Raw genomic sequence first — 16,691 nt, forward strand, 5'->3', positions numbered from 1 at the left:
CGACAGTAATTAAGGAAATTTCACTTCCTAAAACGTAATTCTGGAATTGTATGACTTAACTGTCAAATTTCTTTCTTCTTTCTTTCTTTTAAAAAAATATTTTGTTACAATAAATAAGTAAATGAATAAATAAATAAATAAAAATCAGGTCCATCCATTTAACAAATTTCATTACGACTTTTTGAATTTACTTTTTAATTATTACTGTTATTATTATTTATTTATTTAGATTTATTTCATATTGTGTCCGTTTTTCAATTTAGTTATTTTATATTTGAATGTGACTCAAACATTTTTCATATTTTTTAAAACAAGTGTTTTATTTATTTATTTTTTGTTTTATTTTGTTCCTAAATGTATTATTATTATTATTGTTAATAATATTAATAATAGTAATAATAATACTTATTATTATTATTATTGTTATTATTATTGTTATTATTGTTATTGCTAAAATGCTAAAAATGCTTAAAAAAAACAAAAAAACATTTTTTTTAGTGTGAACTTGATTAAATTACTACTCACTTATTGGGACCAACAATTTGTATTTAATTTTTTTTTTTTTTTTTAAAGTGCAAACGTTTACATTTTTAATGGAAACACCATCGGATGAGTAATTGGGGGAATTTCCTCCACACGGTCCAGCTTTACATATATAAGCGTACCATAAATCATTGATGGTGTTCACTAGAGGTCAATACTTTAAGGCATTTCCTAGCAGAGGCCATGCACATTCTGACTGGTGAGTAGTGAGGCAATCCTTACAGAATACTGATTTCTCCTCTCTGCTGATCGTCCCCAGAGAGCGAAAACACTCTGTAGAGTCTGTAGAGGAAGCTACAAGAAAAATTCAAAGGATCAGCCTTTGGACAAGCAGACATCTCTGACTGATAGAAAGGCAGGTTTGTTTTAGAAGCACCAGATGTTTTGATTCATTAATAGGGCTTTTATTCTGTGTTAACATCTGGTGCTTTTTAAAACATCTGCTCGGGCTTTCTTTTCCACCATGCTGATCTACTGCAGTTACTTTTGGCTCAAGCTTCACATTACACGGGCTGTTCTCAACTGCTGCACATATTTAGCCCCAAGGGGGGACATGCCCAAATCTGCAGCAGAGAGGACCGGTTGAGAGGAGGCTTTGTTCTGCCTTTTGTTCTCTGCCTCCACACAGCATACTGGATGAATATCGGGGTTGTTTCTATGTTACGCCGCTGATGCCTTGTTTGTTTGTTTTTTAATTTTTGTTTTGTTTGCTTCTCCTTTTTGCAGTTTTCGCTATTTCTTGCTACATGGCCACGTTCGCCCTCAGCGCACCTCTGCCGGAAAGAAGCGCACTTGTTGAAGGTCCGGAATTTCAAAAGATTGTACAGAACTGCAAGCAGTTGACAGAGAAGATCCTTCTCTCGATCCCCGAAACACACAAATCCTGCATTAAGACGGAGGTGAGACACACTAATGCAGTTTTTCCTGATTTCTTTAAAGCTTCTGCGTCATGACTTGTGTTTGATAATGTGCTGTCAGCGTAAGGAGCCTGCGCGGTCGAGCCTGTCAGTCAGCGGCGTTTGTATCTGAAATGCGTTTATGTAGCTGTAATGACTGATATGAACAGTCTCTGGAAAAGAAACAGCACACGTCTGTCAATGTTTTTTTGTTTTTAGATGACAGGCAACTGAGTTATCAACATCTGGCATGTTTTTCGTTGTTTTTACACAGCTGGATTTTACTTGAGTATTTCTGAAACCACAAATAAAAGTCTCTTAATGACTCAGCATCTTGTAAGAACACAGGACAAATATTCCTGGTCTAGTTTTTAGGATGTGACATTTTAGTGCATTAATTTAACGATCTGCTGTTGCCTTCACTGCCCCCCACCCTCCAACTGGTGTTTGCTTTGGAATTCCTCGCTGCTATACATCCTTAACCATTTGATGTTATTTCTTTTATCGTAGACTCTGCAGCTGAACTCCACAGATAATGCGCAGTTTGAGATCATGAGGTCCAGGCTTGGCATCCCCTCTGCTCCTCATATCAAAGCCCTGTCAGAAAACGTCACTTTGGTAAGCATTCTTTGAGAGTGAACTGTCATCATGCTTTGAGAGTCTAAAAGCAGACACGATGACCAGTTTGTTTTTCTCTCTCTCTCTTCCATAAGGAGGACGGTTTGAGACAGCTCTATGAGGGTCTGCAGACGTACCGGGCCTTGCTGAGCTCCCTCAAAAACTACCCCAGGCTGGCAGACAAAGATAGAGTCACCGAGCTAATGGCTGATGTACGAGACCTCGCCATTCAGATCAAAGAGGTAGAATTTTTGCAGCCAGTCTGACAAATTGTTTTTGCATGTTGCATCTTCTTAATGCTTAAAATCATTTTCTTTGTTTTGCTTTTTTAGATGTTAAAAATTGTCCATCCACAAGGTTCACCACACCCCACCAAACCCTCCGCGCCCTTAAATCTACCAGCAGATTATGAATTTCAGGTGGCAGCACACCTGACTCTGGTGGACCTCCAGTCTTACATTCAGGACCTGGTCCGCTTCCTCAGGACTCTGGACCGCAGCACAGAGGTGGAGACAGAGTCCTGACCAAAAAGTGTCACACTTTGCTTTTGGCTCATGTCCAAAATGTACGTTATGGTATTTATTGATCTGTGAAAGCATTATTTATTTTTGTATTTGCATTTCATATTTATATATTTATTAACAGAACTGGACTATTTATTTTCACAGGTTAAAACTAAGGAAATGTTAACACAATTGACTAATGCTCTGTAAAGCAGTACATTAAGGTATTTGACAGTTGATTTAAGGTGTTGGTGGCACGTTAATCGATACCAACAGCAGAACATGAGTAAAATTGTATATTTTTGTATTATTTTTATTTAAATTATAATAATAATGTCTGTATTTTCTTATTTTTTAATAAAAAAAACATTTTCTGAAAAACATTTGTACCTCTTTGTGAAAAAACATGCATAATTATACAAAACAATAAAATGAAACCTGAACTTCCAGTGAAGTTACTACTCTAATAGAGAAGTGCAACAAAGGGTGAAATAAGGACTTTGCTGTCATTATTTCCGCTACTGAACCAGACGGATGTCCTTTAAGAAGTGTTGCAAGCGGTGTATGACTGTGACAAGAGATGACCCACAGTGCCTTGTGTATGGTGTCATGTGTTGGGCTGGCTAGCATGTGATCATTCTGACTCAAGGGACAACAACGACAGCGGCCACACATCATGTTACTGAAACTCAAAAAACACAGAGGTGCCATTTCACCATGATGTGTCACAAAAACTCACAAAACAAATGCAACCAATAAACACAGGCAAGCAAAAAAAGATTTTCTGTCTGATTTCTTTATTTATTCCAAAATTATTTACAAGTGTGAAAAAAAATATATAAAAGAATATCAAAACAATGTGAGTCCAGCGCTCTTGCAAACTGTTTTCAGCCCTCCGCTGGGCTTTTGTTGCCCACCAACAGAAGATAAATCCGTCGATGCCTCGATTTATTTCGGAGGTAAATTTAAACCCGAGCCTCACAGAGCAGAGATGGCTTTGGCAGCTACACGTCTCCCCAGCGGCAGAGTCAGGTCAGTGATTGCAAGCACAACTTTAGGTTTGGCCAGAGCGGGCAGCTTCACCAACTCGTAAACCTAAATGTGCAGAAGAAAAAAGAAAAGTAACTGTTATTCTGAGAGGCGGTATTTCCCAAGAAACAGTAAGAATTTTATTGTGTTGCTCAAGGCTAATTGTCATTCTTTTTTGAGTGGGTGTGTTCCTGACCCTTGATCTGGTTTTCATGGGACACTTATTGTAAAATGTAACTAGAACAAAAGAAAAGAATTAAGAAATACTTTTTCTCAGAACTAGAAAAAGATGTTCCACTAAATCAGCTAAGTTGCCTCTGTCTTGCCTGTCAGTGCGCCCCAGGATGGCTGTGGCTACAATGTAGCTTGCCATCACCAGTGTGTGAATGGGTGGATGACTGAATGTGTAAAGCACTTTGGGGTCCTTAGGGACTAGTAAAGCGCTATACAAATACAGGCCATTTACCATTTTTTGTCCATTACTCTTTTTTTCTCCTTTCTGTTATCAATTCTGGTTTGTTCTTGGCATTTTATTCCATTTCAAACTCTGCACATGTTTTGAAAATGTGGCAACCCTAACATTTCGAAGCTTGTAGGAGTGATTAATATCTCTTGCAAATGCAAGAAGCATCTGTGCTATGACCTTCAGACTCCCTCTTGATCTTATCAGAACACGCAGTCTTTAAAGGCAGTAGAACACTTGTAAGCAGGATTCCTGAACCCTTCCCGATAATATCTAAAGAAGCAGTCATCCTTCTCCCTCCTTTATCTCCACCTGTCTGGCCTCTCCCCTCACAGCTCATAACTCACCATTGTAAAAGGCATGAACTGCAGGATGCTCCCACGGCTTCCCTGCTCCAGACACTCAACACACTCCTCCATGAAGCTCTGCACAAACTGGGTGTGAGGTCCAGCCATCTTTGAGCCAAGGATGGAGGAAATGAGGAGAAAAAGGTTGGCTAAAAGAAAGAGAACAGATGGTAAGTACTATCCTGCTGAATTATTTTATATCCCAAATCAAATCATCCCCAATATCAACACCACTGACAAGATGAGTAGTAGCTGCAGTGCACTGTTGGGCTGGGTGTTAGCATTCTTTGGCATGAACCACCCATCTAAATGTTTTGATGCATGTTTAATCATCCAGGTAAGCAAATCTGTTCATCAGGAGAGGATCTAACAAAAAAGGCTACGTCCAGATTAACCCAATCAACTTTCTAAATGTTATTGCTGATCAAGCGCTTTCATTTGTTGTAATGGCACTCCCTGATGACAGCAGTTTCCCAAAGCAGCACACTGCACTCTGCCACACTGCAGAAACTGCTCGACAAAGGCTTTTTGTTATTTACTCGAACCTAAGAACCCCAGATCTTAATTTAAATGAGCATACACGGAAGGTGGTTGACCCAAGGTGGTCCCACCCCAGAAACCCAGACATTGTCGTGTTTATCGTTTGGCCCGTGAAAGTTTGGATGATAACCCTTTTTTGTGCCTTTTTAATAACACCACAGTGGATTTTCAGCCAAATAATCTGAAATACTTGACTGGAAAGAAGACTTTCACTTTGAATTTACAGAGCTTAACACAAGTAGTGCATTAAACATTTAGGAATGACATCCATTTTAATATATGGTGCCCCATTTTCAGGTGCTCAAAAGTAATTGGACAAACTAACATAAAGTTAACTATACTGATTGCCGCAAGCGCCTTCAATTGCCGCTTATTAGTGGCTCTCTCTGCAGTGCTCACTTGGGTTGACTGACTTGGCCGCTGAAGAATATCCCGCTTCTTTGCCTCGAGAAACTCTTGGGCTGTTTTTTTCAGCATGCTTTGGGTCATTATCCATTTGCATCGTGAAATGCTGACTAATCAGTTTTGCAGACTTTGGCTGATTCTGAGAGACAGCACAGCCCCATGCATTTAACACTTCATCCTGCTACTTCCATCAGCAGTCACACCATCAACAAATTTTCCATTGACGAAGGTGTCTCTTGATGGTAGACCTTTAAATGCTACGCCTACATCCTCAATGTGTTTTTGATGTGGTTATATGCTTAAAGGAAATAATTCTGTGATCACGCACTTTTGTTTTCTTCTGTGGTCTTTAACACTGTTTGGTTTTGCTGAGTTGACCACTTCATGCTTTTTTTTTTTTTTTTTTTCACCATCTCTCTAAGTTTTATTTTGATTTCCGTTAGTCTAATGAAAGTCTTCTCTGCTTGCATCTCTTTGGACTTCATTGTGAAAGCTCCAGTGATAAGACAAATACAAGTTCAACGCATGGAATCAACTACAGATATTATAAACTGTTAGTGTGTCATGATATAAAGAGGAAACAGGCCTCACCTAGTCATGAATCTGCTTTTCAGTAAATATCCAATTATTTCCAAGCCTCAGAAAATGGGCATTATGAATAAAAATGGTTGCAATTCCTAAGCAGTTGATGTAATACTTTTGTTAAACTTAAATGAAAGCTTAAAGCTTTTGCACTTTAATTACAACGTTTTGGTCTAAAATCTATTGTGTTGTTTTGCAGAGGCAAAAAAAAGGTTCTTTCTAATATATATATTTTTTTAAATCATGCAAATTTTAAAAAGTCACATTCATATAACATATAGCATTCTTGCTAACTTTAAACATGCAAAATATAATTCTCAGTAATGTCAGACATTTCTTTTAGCGTGACTTTGATTGAAAAAAAACAAACAAACATCACACTAAAATTCACTTTACATGAAAATAATGAGTGTCTTAGCTCTGTGTTTGGCCTTGCAAACATATTCAAGGGCTGGATGAGGTCCCATTGGGCCTTCAGAATTGGAGATCTTGTGGCTTTAATCACAGCAACATACCAGCCTCTCCAGTTTCACATCAAATCGTTTCCCTGATTAGTTAATTCAGGATTTTTCTTGAATTTGTTCATCGTAATTTAGACATTTCTATGAAAGAAATGGGGATGAGAGAAAAGAGATGCTGGCAAAATTCTCACCCAGGACTCGGTTGAGGGGGTCCCTCATGTTGACAGTGTGGAGCTGTGAGGCAGATAGAGAGCTGCTCATAGACCGGTCTCCTGCAGGAAGACAAGGAAGATGTGATGGATGAGTTGACAAGTTTCATTTTCGTTCTACTAATTTAGTCATTCGAGGAAATTTTATGCTCCCCCCCAAAAAACAAACAAAAAAAACCATTTAAAAATCTAGAGGATGTGAAAAAGGAAGTTAAGGATCCGTTGACGGTTGGTTTCCACTGCAATCTTACATCATAATCATAATTCCTGGAATAAGACATTTCAATGATACTAAAAATGAAAAGATGATTTTTTTTTAACAAAATAAATTAATTCTGATTTTTTTTCTTAACATGGAAAATAAATGTTTCTTTCTCCTTGCGCTAAAAGATGTATTTTATTCATAATAAAAATTTAAAAAGTCTATAAAGTGAGGCATCCGGCGTTGATGAACGGTTTCTAAATGATTGACTTTACGTAGCAAGAAAACCAGTGTCACTTTCAGTCTTAACATCAAAGCATTTTTTTCCTAAGTCATGCAACACTGAAGTTTGACATCCTGTGTGGGGGTTTCTGTGTAAAACTAAACAAGGGAAAATTTCCATAGCAGTTAATATAAATGCTCATTACTTTAAGTCATGTGAATAGCAGGGTGAAAGGGGTATGCTAACTGCACAATCGCTCAAAGCAAGAAGCACTGGATGGCAGCGTTCAAGTTAGAACCTGCTGGCAGCCAATGCACTTGAAGGATAATTAATGAGGAGGAAGACCAGTTCACAAAGCATTTTAAGTGCTTACTAGAAGTAACTTGCTGTTACAGTTCTGAAACTCTCTGGTATTACCACCATTATCATCCCCAGCTCAGACATCTGTAAACCACAGGCTTTATCATTTGACGGTGTATTCAAATCCAGGCACAAAGGGGCCTAACCTGGACTGGAAAGGGCTACAGGTTCATCCTCGTTGGAGCTGAGCAGCCGCATGAGTTTAGATGGTTGAGTGTCATCCAAGGGAAAGAGGCTGTTGTAGTCCTGCAGGGAATAATAAAGGAATCATGTCAGTATTTTTACACTCAAACACGTCCTCTTACAGAAAACACGTTCTCCTAATTTTACCAAGTTTTAAAATTTTTATTTTTAAAGAGCTTCTTTACCTCAATATCTTCTCTCTGCCTTTTGCGCTGGCGAGCTGAGAAAGAACCTTTGTGGTGAGAGGAGTAAGAGCTGAGTGCGCACCACACAGACAGCCTGAGGGGACATCCAGAGACAAAAGTCAAAACCGGAAGTCAAAAACGCCACAGCGACTGCTGCCCTTAGGGTATTAAGCTTCTCTTACTTGGCCAGTGCCTTTCCAGGTGGGTCTGCCAGGCTGCGCCAGTGGGCGGAGTCTGTGAGTAGATTGGGCAGTATGGTACCTAGCAGCGTGAGGGTGATCTGCTGGGTGTCCAAGCAGAAGATGCTGTAGAGTAACTCTACCACTCGATTGGCCCACTCCTGCCGTGTCTCCTTTAACAGTTCCTGTGTTAAGAAACAGTTTCATGTTTTCAAAAACTGGACATTGATTTGAATAAAATGAGATTAGTGACCATTAGTGCAACGGAATAATGTCAACAGTGTTTTATGCACAAATGTTTGCACAACCGACAACACGGACTCCTACGAACACTATTTAAGGTCAATGACGTGCAAAGAAACCGCTACAGGCTTGGGTAAAAAACAAGTACATAAATACATCACATATTCGTCAATATTTTATGAGGAAATTAATGCATGCAAAGCTTTTCTTTATCTAATGTAACCACATTGGTTTCACTAACGTCTTTGCTCTGGCTCGATGTTCTCACTTTTTCTGCTTAAATTTCAAAATTTAACTACGTTTCTGGCTAACGGTTGCTCAAGTAAAATTGTAATAGATCAAGGAAGATTTTCTTTATTGGCTTCAAGTTAAAAAATAAATAAATAAAAATCATTCGCCTTTAAAGATCGATAGTGTTGCCGATGGTCACTGCATAAACCATCAGACCTTTTATCCGCGTACCTTGACCAGATTGTTAGTGAACCAGAAGACACCTCCCATGTTGAGAAGACTCTCGAACAGATGCAGAGCTCGGCTGTCCACCCAGCCTTTACGCAGCACTGCCTGGAACTGTTTGCTGAGGGCCGTATGGATGGGTTCTTTGGGTGGCAGCAGGTTGCGGTAGGGGATCGGCTCCTGGCCCTCCACTGGGGACCGCAGGGTGGCACCCGTCTGTTGGAAGACATCGGCGCACATGTGCTCCATGATGGAGCTCATTATGATCACGCTGGTGAGATTGTGGAAGAAAATGATGTTACTTTTAACTCGGGTGATGAGAGACGGAGAATCAAACTGAATCCAGAACAAGGAAATTTCTCAGAATTTGTAAAATATAAAGTCGGTGGGTGCTGGTGTGGATGTGCTCTTTATGCGTTTGTACCGTTCATTGTAAAACTGCAGAGTATTCTCCCCATAAAGTGGCGTTACAAGCTGCCGGATCATAGTCTGGGGCTTCTCCCTCTCATCTCTTCCAAGCATCCGGACATGGGCTACCAACCATGCAACCGCACAGATGGCCATGCTGCACACTTTGCCCTTGATATTGTCAGTAATCTTCTACGCTTGCAATGGCAGCACCCAGGAAAGAGGAAGGATGTGATTAGCAGAATGAAGAGAAGGAAGGGTTAGAGACGGTCGAATTCTGACTAAAATGGGCATCCTCCCACTTTGCATTAGAAAACAAAGTTGAAAGGAATAGGGAAGAAGCGACAAGTTGGCTACACCTATTAGACGTCACTAATGATGCGCGTTTTCACAGCTTTTTTTTTTTACTCAAGTAGTCTCGACATATTCAGTGGAAAATGTCAAGTCATGACTCAACGAAATACAAGGGTGGGAAGGGTTGAAACCTGAAAATCATATGAGATACTTAGTCAAAGGAGCTTGCAAAGAAAAGCATCTGAACTTCTTTAAGACTCTTTTCTTTGCTAGCACCTTTGACTACGATCACCTGGATGACTGAGAACCTTCACAGACATGAGATACTTAGGAAACCACAAGAAATCTTTATTACCCACAGGAAGGAAAAATAGTGAAGCTAGACAAACCTGGACCGCCTCTACAGAAAGCACACCATTCTCCCATGCATTCAAGACTTCCAGTATGGCCGCTGGAATGCTAAGGCAGATCTCATGCCATTTCACCTGCCTGTCACAAGGTTAGGAAAAAAAACCCACATTCAGAGCATTGCTGGCCACGTTTAAGACATTTCTAAACACTAAATAAGTGCAAGTTAAAATCAGAAACATTTATGTCAAACAAAAATACAGTACAGTAAAAAACTGTGCTCTTTTACGTCTATCGTAATTGTTATTCAGGCATGTAAATGAAGTTCAGGGTGTTAAGCAACTTCATGACGGGGTTGAGTATGCCACCATCTAAAGAAAAGATCTAAAGTTAATTACCGCAGCAATGCCAGGCAACATCTGCACTGACTGTAAATGATTCATTTACAGATTTCACTCACACTAGTTTCATCTCTGATGAGTTGTTCAGCAGGGTCACTAGGCTCTCCACTTTCCCAGGCTCGGGTCTGAAGCAGGGGTTTTCTGGGTTCAGAGTCTTGCCCTCTTCAGGCATACATGTCTGCAGCCACGTTTCGAAGAAGGGCGTCTCTCCTGAAGGACTGGGGTCTGATAGGATCACCTGGACAAAAGTCAGCTGATCACAATCTGCTCAAAAAGACAGTATCTCTACTGTTTATTATTTTGAGGTGACCACCACATTTTTCTCCCTTTTTAACGCTAGCGAAGACCTTTATAGAATATTTTAATATGCAAAAAAGCCTTGTTGCTTAATACAGATGCAAAGTAAGTCTGTCCACAATTAACATAGTTAAGACTTGAATTTTCAACGACATAAAACTAATTTTTACATCGCAGGGCCACATACAGCCTACCAGAGAAATCCCCTTTCTGTCAGCATAAAGAAGTTTAACTACACATTTAACTCCTGAGATCTCTTAATAAAAGAAAAAGGAAAAATTCTCTTTTTAAAAAAAATATTTTGTCAAGATAAAGAAATGTTGCAGTTGTAAATTAAAGAAATTCTAAAATTAAATTAAATTTAAAACTCTTTGGGCTTAAATTGTAAGAGATGTGTAAAATGACATTGGAATTGTTGGCAGCTCTGTGTAATTATTGCCCTGTAAGTATAAAAGCTTTCGTTAATTCACAAAAACTGTTTTTTTAAACAGTGGATTCACTGTAAAATTATATATAAATAAAGTAATTTCTATAGTATGCAGTGAAAAAAAACCATTTCATACACATCTATTACCTAATTATAACAGTGCAGTATGAATGACGATGGGCAATGTCTTTATCAGTAGTAAAAGTTTTAAAACTTGTGAAAACAGAAAGTCTTCTGTTACATTTTCCAAAGCCGTCCAGCGAGCTGCAATAAAGCCATTCCTGGGCTGTTTTTGTGCACTTGAACTTTGTCAAACTGAACTAACCTCAGATCCATATGTCTGCACCACGTGGCAGAGCATGAGGAAGGAGATGTCGAAGAGCAGAGCCCGTACAGACGCAGACTTGGCTAACGGAAAGGAGGAGAACATCCACAGTGTTAGTATCCCACTGAAAGATCGTGTGAATGAAAGAAGAAATTCCCTATTCGGAACATGCCACTCTTGTATTTGAACTCACATCCTTCCCCGCTGATGTGCTTGGGAAACTCATTAAGCCTGGAACAAAACAGGGGGATGAAACATTACACAGTAACACACGAAAACTTCACGTTCAAGATGACGTTGCACATAATCTCCCAACACTTGAACATTGCCGGTCTTACAAAGTTCTTGTTACTAAAAGTTCAAAAGCGTAATTTACTCACTTAATGAACTTCCGGGCAAAGGATTTGAGTTTCCCAGTGGCTGCTGCTGCAGCCAGGAGCAGATCTAGGCTCTTCCCAGACAACATGTGGCCAAGAACACCGAGCAGACCCTCAGGAGACTTAGAGTGGTCTGCATCTACTGTCTAATGAACAAAGATGGAAAACTTATACTCGTATTTTTAAAAAACAAACAAACACTAAGCTGTTGTAATGTTGTGACCTTTAAAACACATTGATTCTGATATTTTCAGACATTAGGTCTCATTGGTTGTGGATCACTTTTACAATCATATATATGATTCTCTGAATCTTCTTTGGCACTTCTGTCAATGGCCAACACTACATCTGCATTTTGATATAATTTAATTAAAAACATGCACAATTCAAACATGGTTATGGGGTGCTACCTTGAGAATATTGGTAACAGTGGGCTCCGCCCTCAGGATGAGGCCTGGGTTAGGCTGGATGTTAGCATTTTCTGCAGTCTTTAGCCTGGGGGCGAACTCCCTGTCCTCGGTCCTGAATCAAATTTGCAGGGGGAGAAGGATAAAAAGGGACGGGGAAGAGGATGGGGATAGGATGGAGGTGTTGGGGGAAATGACATGAATATAGTGGATAAAATTCCATTCTCATTTCTCATCAATATAATTAAAATTTTTAAAAAGAAATATAGGTAATCTTTGTCCTAAAATATCCATAATCGCATGTTTTCTGATAGCAGAGAAACCCATACCGCTTTGATGTGAGGTTAACTGTATTTGAATCCGACAGCAGCCCGAGTTTATTACACTCTGTCAGGAGCATTCCAAGGCAATCACAGCTACGTAAAGAAGCAAAAGGGAAAAAAATTAAAAAAATTGGAACATCGTTGAACTTGGTATATACAGGTAAACATAAACAGCTATACTATTAGAATACAAGATGGTAAATGGAAGATGGGTAATAATTCTAATAATAGCCGCTTTAACAATGTCACAGACGGCAGCACCTGAATATAAAAGATATTTAATTACTGCCATTTCAGTTCAACTCAATTATATAATGTCAAATCACAAAAACAGTCACCTCACGGTGCTTTATATTATAAGGTAAAGACCCCTGCAGTAATACAGAGAAACCCTAACAATCAGATGACCTCCTATGGGCAAGCACTTGGCGACACTGGGAAGGAAAAACTCCCATTTAACAGGAAGAAGCCTACGGCAGAACCAGGCTTAGTAGCTATAGCTGCTTGTGTTATCTATATAATCTTATTATGAGATCAGGGGCATCTCCAGTGACATTTACGAACACTTACTTGCATCTCTGATCTGCTTTGTCCAGGAGTGGCGTAAGCTTAAGTAAGTACTGAAATGCTATGTTCACATCCTCCATGAAATCCTGGGAAAAACGTTTGCAACGATTGAAAGTGACAAAGACAGTTTATGACATTACACACCCAGCGCTCAATATCTAGGTGTTAACTTCCAATACAAAGATCAGTCAGGCATTTACTTTACCTGTCCTCTGTCACTCTGAGGATATTTCTTTAGTCGGAGTAGAACTTGTGGGATCTGAGATTAAGAAATCACAAGTTAATTTCATCTGATTTCTGTGAAGGGTAGACAGTAATATTACTACCAAATCAGTTTCATGCAGACAGCTCAGAGGGGAGATTTAAAAATCACCGCACAAAATTTTGCACACTATTCCTTCTCTAAACTACAATAAAAATCCACAACAAACAGAGTCAAGGAAGCAGGCAATGATATAAACAACAAGTAAAAGCAGCAAAAGACAGACAAAAAGACAACAGAAGACCAAGTTTTCCTCGTTGAAGTGGATCTAACCTTAAGGAAAGTAAAAGCAGTCCATTTAAGCTCCTCTGTGCCCTCTGGTGACTCAATGAGGCCAGTGAAGCAAGCTTTCCATATCTCCAGGACAAAAAGGGGAGCAGGGATTCTCTGATGGGAATAGAAAGATTCCATTTGCATCACACAAAACCTCACCAGGAAAGGCTGCGTAATACTTTGGCCAAAAGCTGAACATTTTCTTTTTTGTGTGTAATGAAATTCCTTTGTCTTATAAAATCTGTCAGTCTAAATTTTTACAGTTTTTTTCCACAGCTTAGTATTCACCTGCATTCTTTTGATCATCATTAACTGCTCCACCAGTGGCTGTATCTCTCCTGTCAAATTCATAGTGCCTTCCAGCATGATGAAGGCATGAACTGATGGAAAAGAGGCATAAACTGGAGGGTCACTCTGCTCAGACAGCATCAGGGGAATACTGAAGAAGAGAGTGAAGAAATCGGCACAAAGAAGTCAGATGGGACGCTTGAAACTATTGTCAAATTAGGATCATTTGCTCATTATTAACATGTCAGCCTCACCTTTTTACTAGTGACAAGCTCTCCTCTAATTTAGTATGCAGTTTTGAGTTAGTCACACTACTAAGACCATCTGTCAAATTAAGCACAGCTTGCTCTACATTGCTCCAGGAACCTGTGGAGGAAAAGCAGCAGCAGAAACAGTGTTTAGATGCCACGCTCGGCACAAAAACACACATTCAAGATTTGGCCAAAAATGACAGTTTTAGCTTAAGTGAAATTTTTGAATCACTATGGCTGACTGCCAATAATTTTGCCAATTGCCAGATTCCACACATATGCAGGTGTTTGCCTTAGAATTACTTAATATTAAAAGGTAAATAAACTGCCAATAAACTTTTGAGAGCATGTTAATAGAGCCTCGGGTAATTTATACACTATTGTACTGATACATCAGCAGATTACAGCCAGACTTCACTGAGCACAACCCTGTGTGTAAACAAATACCCACACACACTTCTATACCTTGGTCCTCCAATCTGGCAATGTGGACCAAAGCTCTGTTCTTGGTGCTGTTCATCAGACTCTGGAGCCTTTCCTGGCAGGCTCCAAGACTGGTCTCTGTGCTGGCTGATGGACCCAGTTCTCTGAGCTTCTCACAGTACCACGCGCAGCCCTGCAGCAGCCACACTACCACTGCCAGCAGAGCCCGACAAAGCCCGATGCATTCCTCTGTTTTTCCGTGACAGCTGGATCAATAAGAGACAAGAAGCAGTGACATTTTAAACAAGATACACACTCACTGGTCCCTTTATTAGGTACACCTTGCTAGTACAGGGCTGGATCTCATCGGCTTCATGGTTTGTCGTGTTGTTTGATGTGTTGTGCATTTAGAGATGCTCTTCTGCAAACCTTGGTTCTAAAAAACATTTCTGCATCCATCAGAATTTTAAAAGACGTGAATTAGATTCATGCAGATGCATTAGAAACACTTAACATACCTAAGGCGATGGCAGAACATGTCCATTATTTCTAACAGTGACTTGACACAGAGCTCCCGGGAAAAATCATCAAACTGTCACAGAAAAGACAAGTATTAAGATCATTCACATTTTCTTATAGTAAAAATAATTTTGCATTGAGTATTGTCATGCAGAAAACTACCTTGCTGATAGCCATAAGCACACTGGAATAAGACACCATCTATGGCAAGAGAGGAGACAAATAACAACATGCGAAACAACCAACAAGGTTAGATAATCTTCTCAGTTTCACACGTTTTCATTTGCTTTTTAAAAAAAATAAATAAATACAAGTGCTTTATCTCACCTGTGAACTTATGGCATATTTGAGATAAGACAAGATGAGTGGGTTAGGGGATGGTCCAATCATCGCCTGCTCCATCAAAGCCTCTGAATTATATACAAGGAACAGTTAGAGCAACTTTAGAAAACACAAGAACCGGTATACTTAAACAGACTACTACCAACCTGCAAGGTTGAGATAGTCCCATGTTACTCCCTTTGGGAAGTTTTTCTTGATGTTGATGGCCCACTGGTAGTCACTCCAACGATCTTTCCAAGCCTGCAGAATGGCTTGCTTCAAATTGACCATTTTCATCCTGGCGGGGGAAAAGATCAATAAAAATGGCCACCATTCAGTCACTGTTCGTTTTTTCGCTGTAACACTCAAGCTTATTTTACACTATTTCCTAGCTACGTTAGCTCATGCTATTTGCTAATGAAATAGTTAAAGAAAACTTCTCCTGTCGGATACAGAAAACAAACAGTTTTCACAACAAATTAACACCAAAACGAGTCTTAAAGCGGTGCTAAATCTGATACCTACCTGACGCTTTGAGTTTTTAGAAGCTTACGCTAAAATATATTTGTTTATATAGGACCCCAGCTTCACGACGCAAGAAGCGACGTTTTTGTTTTGAAAGACGTCCCCGTTCATTGGTTAATCTCCTGACGTTTCAGTATTCTTCGCGCGGATTGGTTGAAGGGGAATACCGGCAGAGCTCCGCTCGACTAGCAGCAGATGACGCTGTTTACAAAGGTAAGAATCATGGCTCGGCCACTGTATTTATACCCCTTTCTATACATAAGGAAATGAAGGCAGCAAAAATGTTGTTGTGCTTTCCAGCTAAAGGTAAAACATGAAACCAAAGAACTGAATCATTTTCTAATATAAACAGCTATTTTAGCCTGACCCCTGTGATGTCTTGTTAGCCGTTTGCAGTGTCGTTTTGTTTGTTAGTGAAAATGAAGGAAAGTATAGTTCTTGCAGAGGCATGACTTAGTATTTTTTGTGTTATGCAACTTTTTGTTTCTACTCCTTTAAATTTTGGAGGCAAATACAGGACTTTATACACCACCTCATTTATTGGAGATTTTAGCTAGGTTTAGTTTACTCAGCAGTATGAAGACCAAGTAAAACTAGCTACAACTACCATATTAAACTTGTTTACACAATATTGATTTGGTGATATTCTGAAATGAATCCTTATGGCTAATAAGTGCTTTTGCTTTAGGTATTTTTTAGAACAAATTTTTCTGATATACTTGCAGTTTTCCAGGCCAATGATGTATTTACTTATAAATTTCAGCAGCCCCATGTGTGTAGGTGTTATTATTATTGCTTTTTTATGACATAACAAACCTAAAATAAACCCAAACTTAACTTAGTAACAACTAGTGTTTGTTTCCACGTTAACTGATTTTTTCTTGTACTTTTAGCTGTAAAATGATGACATAAGTTATACCTGATATAACTAAGTTTCATTTATTTTGTTTGATTATTTCATCCATGCATACAGTGAAATGCATTGTTGTCTTACATAACCACCTCATTCAGCTGTGTGATTCACTACC

At 39.2% G+C, this 16,691-nt stretch overlaps 2 protein-coding genes across 3 annotated transcripts; one reads left to right on the forward strand and one right to left on the reverse strand.

Annotated features, from left to right (window-relative positions):
• The first annotated feature begins 726 nt into the window (after positions 1-726).
• csf3a (colony stimulating factor 3 (granulocyte) a) lies at positions 727-2,581 on the forward strand. Its single transcript, XM_085360564.1, has 5 exons — positions 727-742; positions 1,270-1,442; positions 1,950-2,057; positions 2,153-2,299; positions 2,390-2,581. The coding sequence occupies exons 1-5, from the start codon at positions 727-729 to the stop codon at positions 2,579-2,581; spliced, it is 636 nt and encodes a 211-aa protein (XP_085216690.1).
• Positions 2,582-3,357: 776 nt separating this feature from the next.
• Positions 3,358-15,738, reverse strand: med24 (mediator complex subunit 24). Of its 2 annotated transcripts, none has more exons than XM_085361300.1 (26): positions 15,664-15,738; positions 15,306-15,436; positions 15,145-15,227; positions 14,980-15,018; positions 14,817-14,890; positions 14,341-14,564; positions 13,879-13,990; positions 13,625-13,775; positions 13,337-13,450; positions 13,007-13,060; positions 12,805-12,887; positions 12,241-12,327; positions 11,915-12,014; positions 11,508-11,650; positions 11,321-11,358; positions 11,128-11,210; positions 10,138-10,316; positions 9,719-9,818; positions 9,052-9,227; positions 8,634-8,898; positions 7,932-8,113; positions 7,750-7,843; positions 7,528-7,627; positions 6,579-6,659; positions 4,400-4,548; positions 3,358-3,655 (listed from the first exon to the last, which is right to left on the reverse strand). In XM_085361300.1, exons 2-26 carry the CDS (start codon positions 15,433-15,435, stop codon positions 3,539-3,541), a joined length of 2,958 nt encoding a protein of 985 aa, XP_085217426.1. In that variant the 5' UTR covers position 15,436; positions 15,664-15,738; the 3' UTR covers positions 3,358-3,538. The 2 variants fall into 2 exon arrangements, with proteins under 2 accessions (XP_085217426.1, XP_085217425.1); XM_085361299.1 differs by having other exon boundaries at positions 11,915-12,026.
• Positions 15,739-16,691: the final 953 nt, after the last annotated feature.

The sequence above is a fragment of the Diplotaxodon limnothrissa genome, linkage group LG8 (assembly GCF_057381915.1).
Source record: "Diplotaxodon limnothrissa isolate DT_005_m linkage group LG8, D_limnothrissa_male_GT1.1, whole genome shotgun sequence".
Taxonomy (NCBI): domain Eukaryota; kingdom Metazoa; phylum Chordata; class Actinopteri; order Cichliformes; family Cichlidae; genus Diplotaxodon; species Diplotaxodon limnothrissa.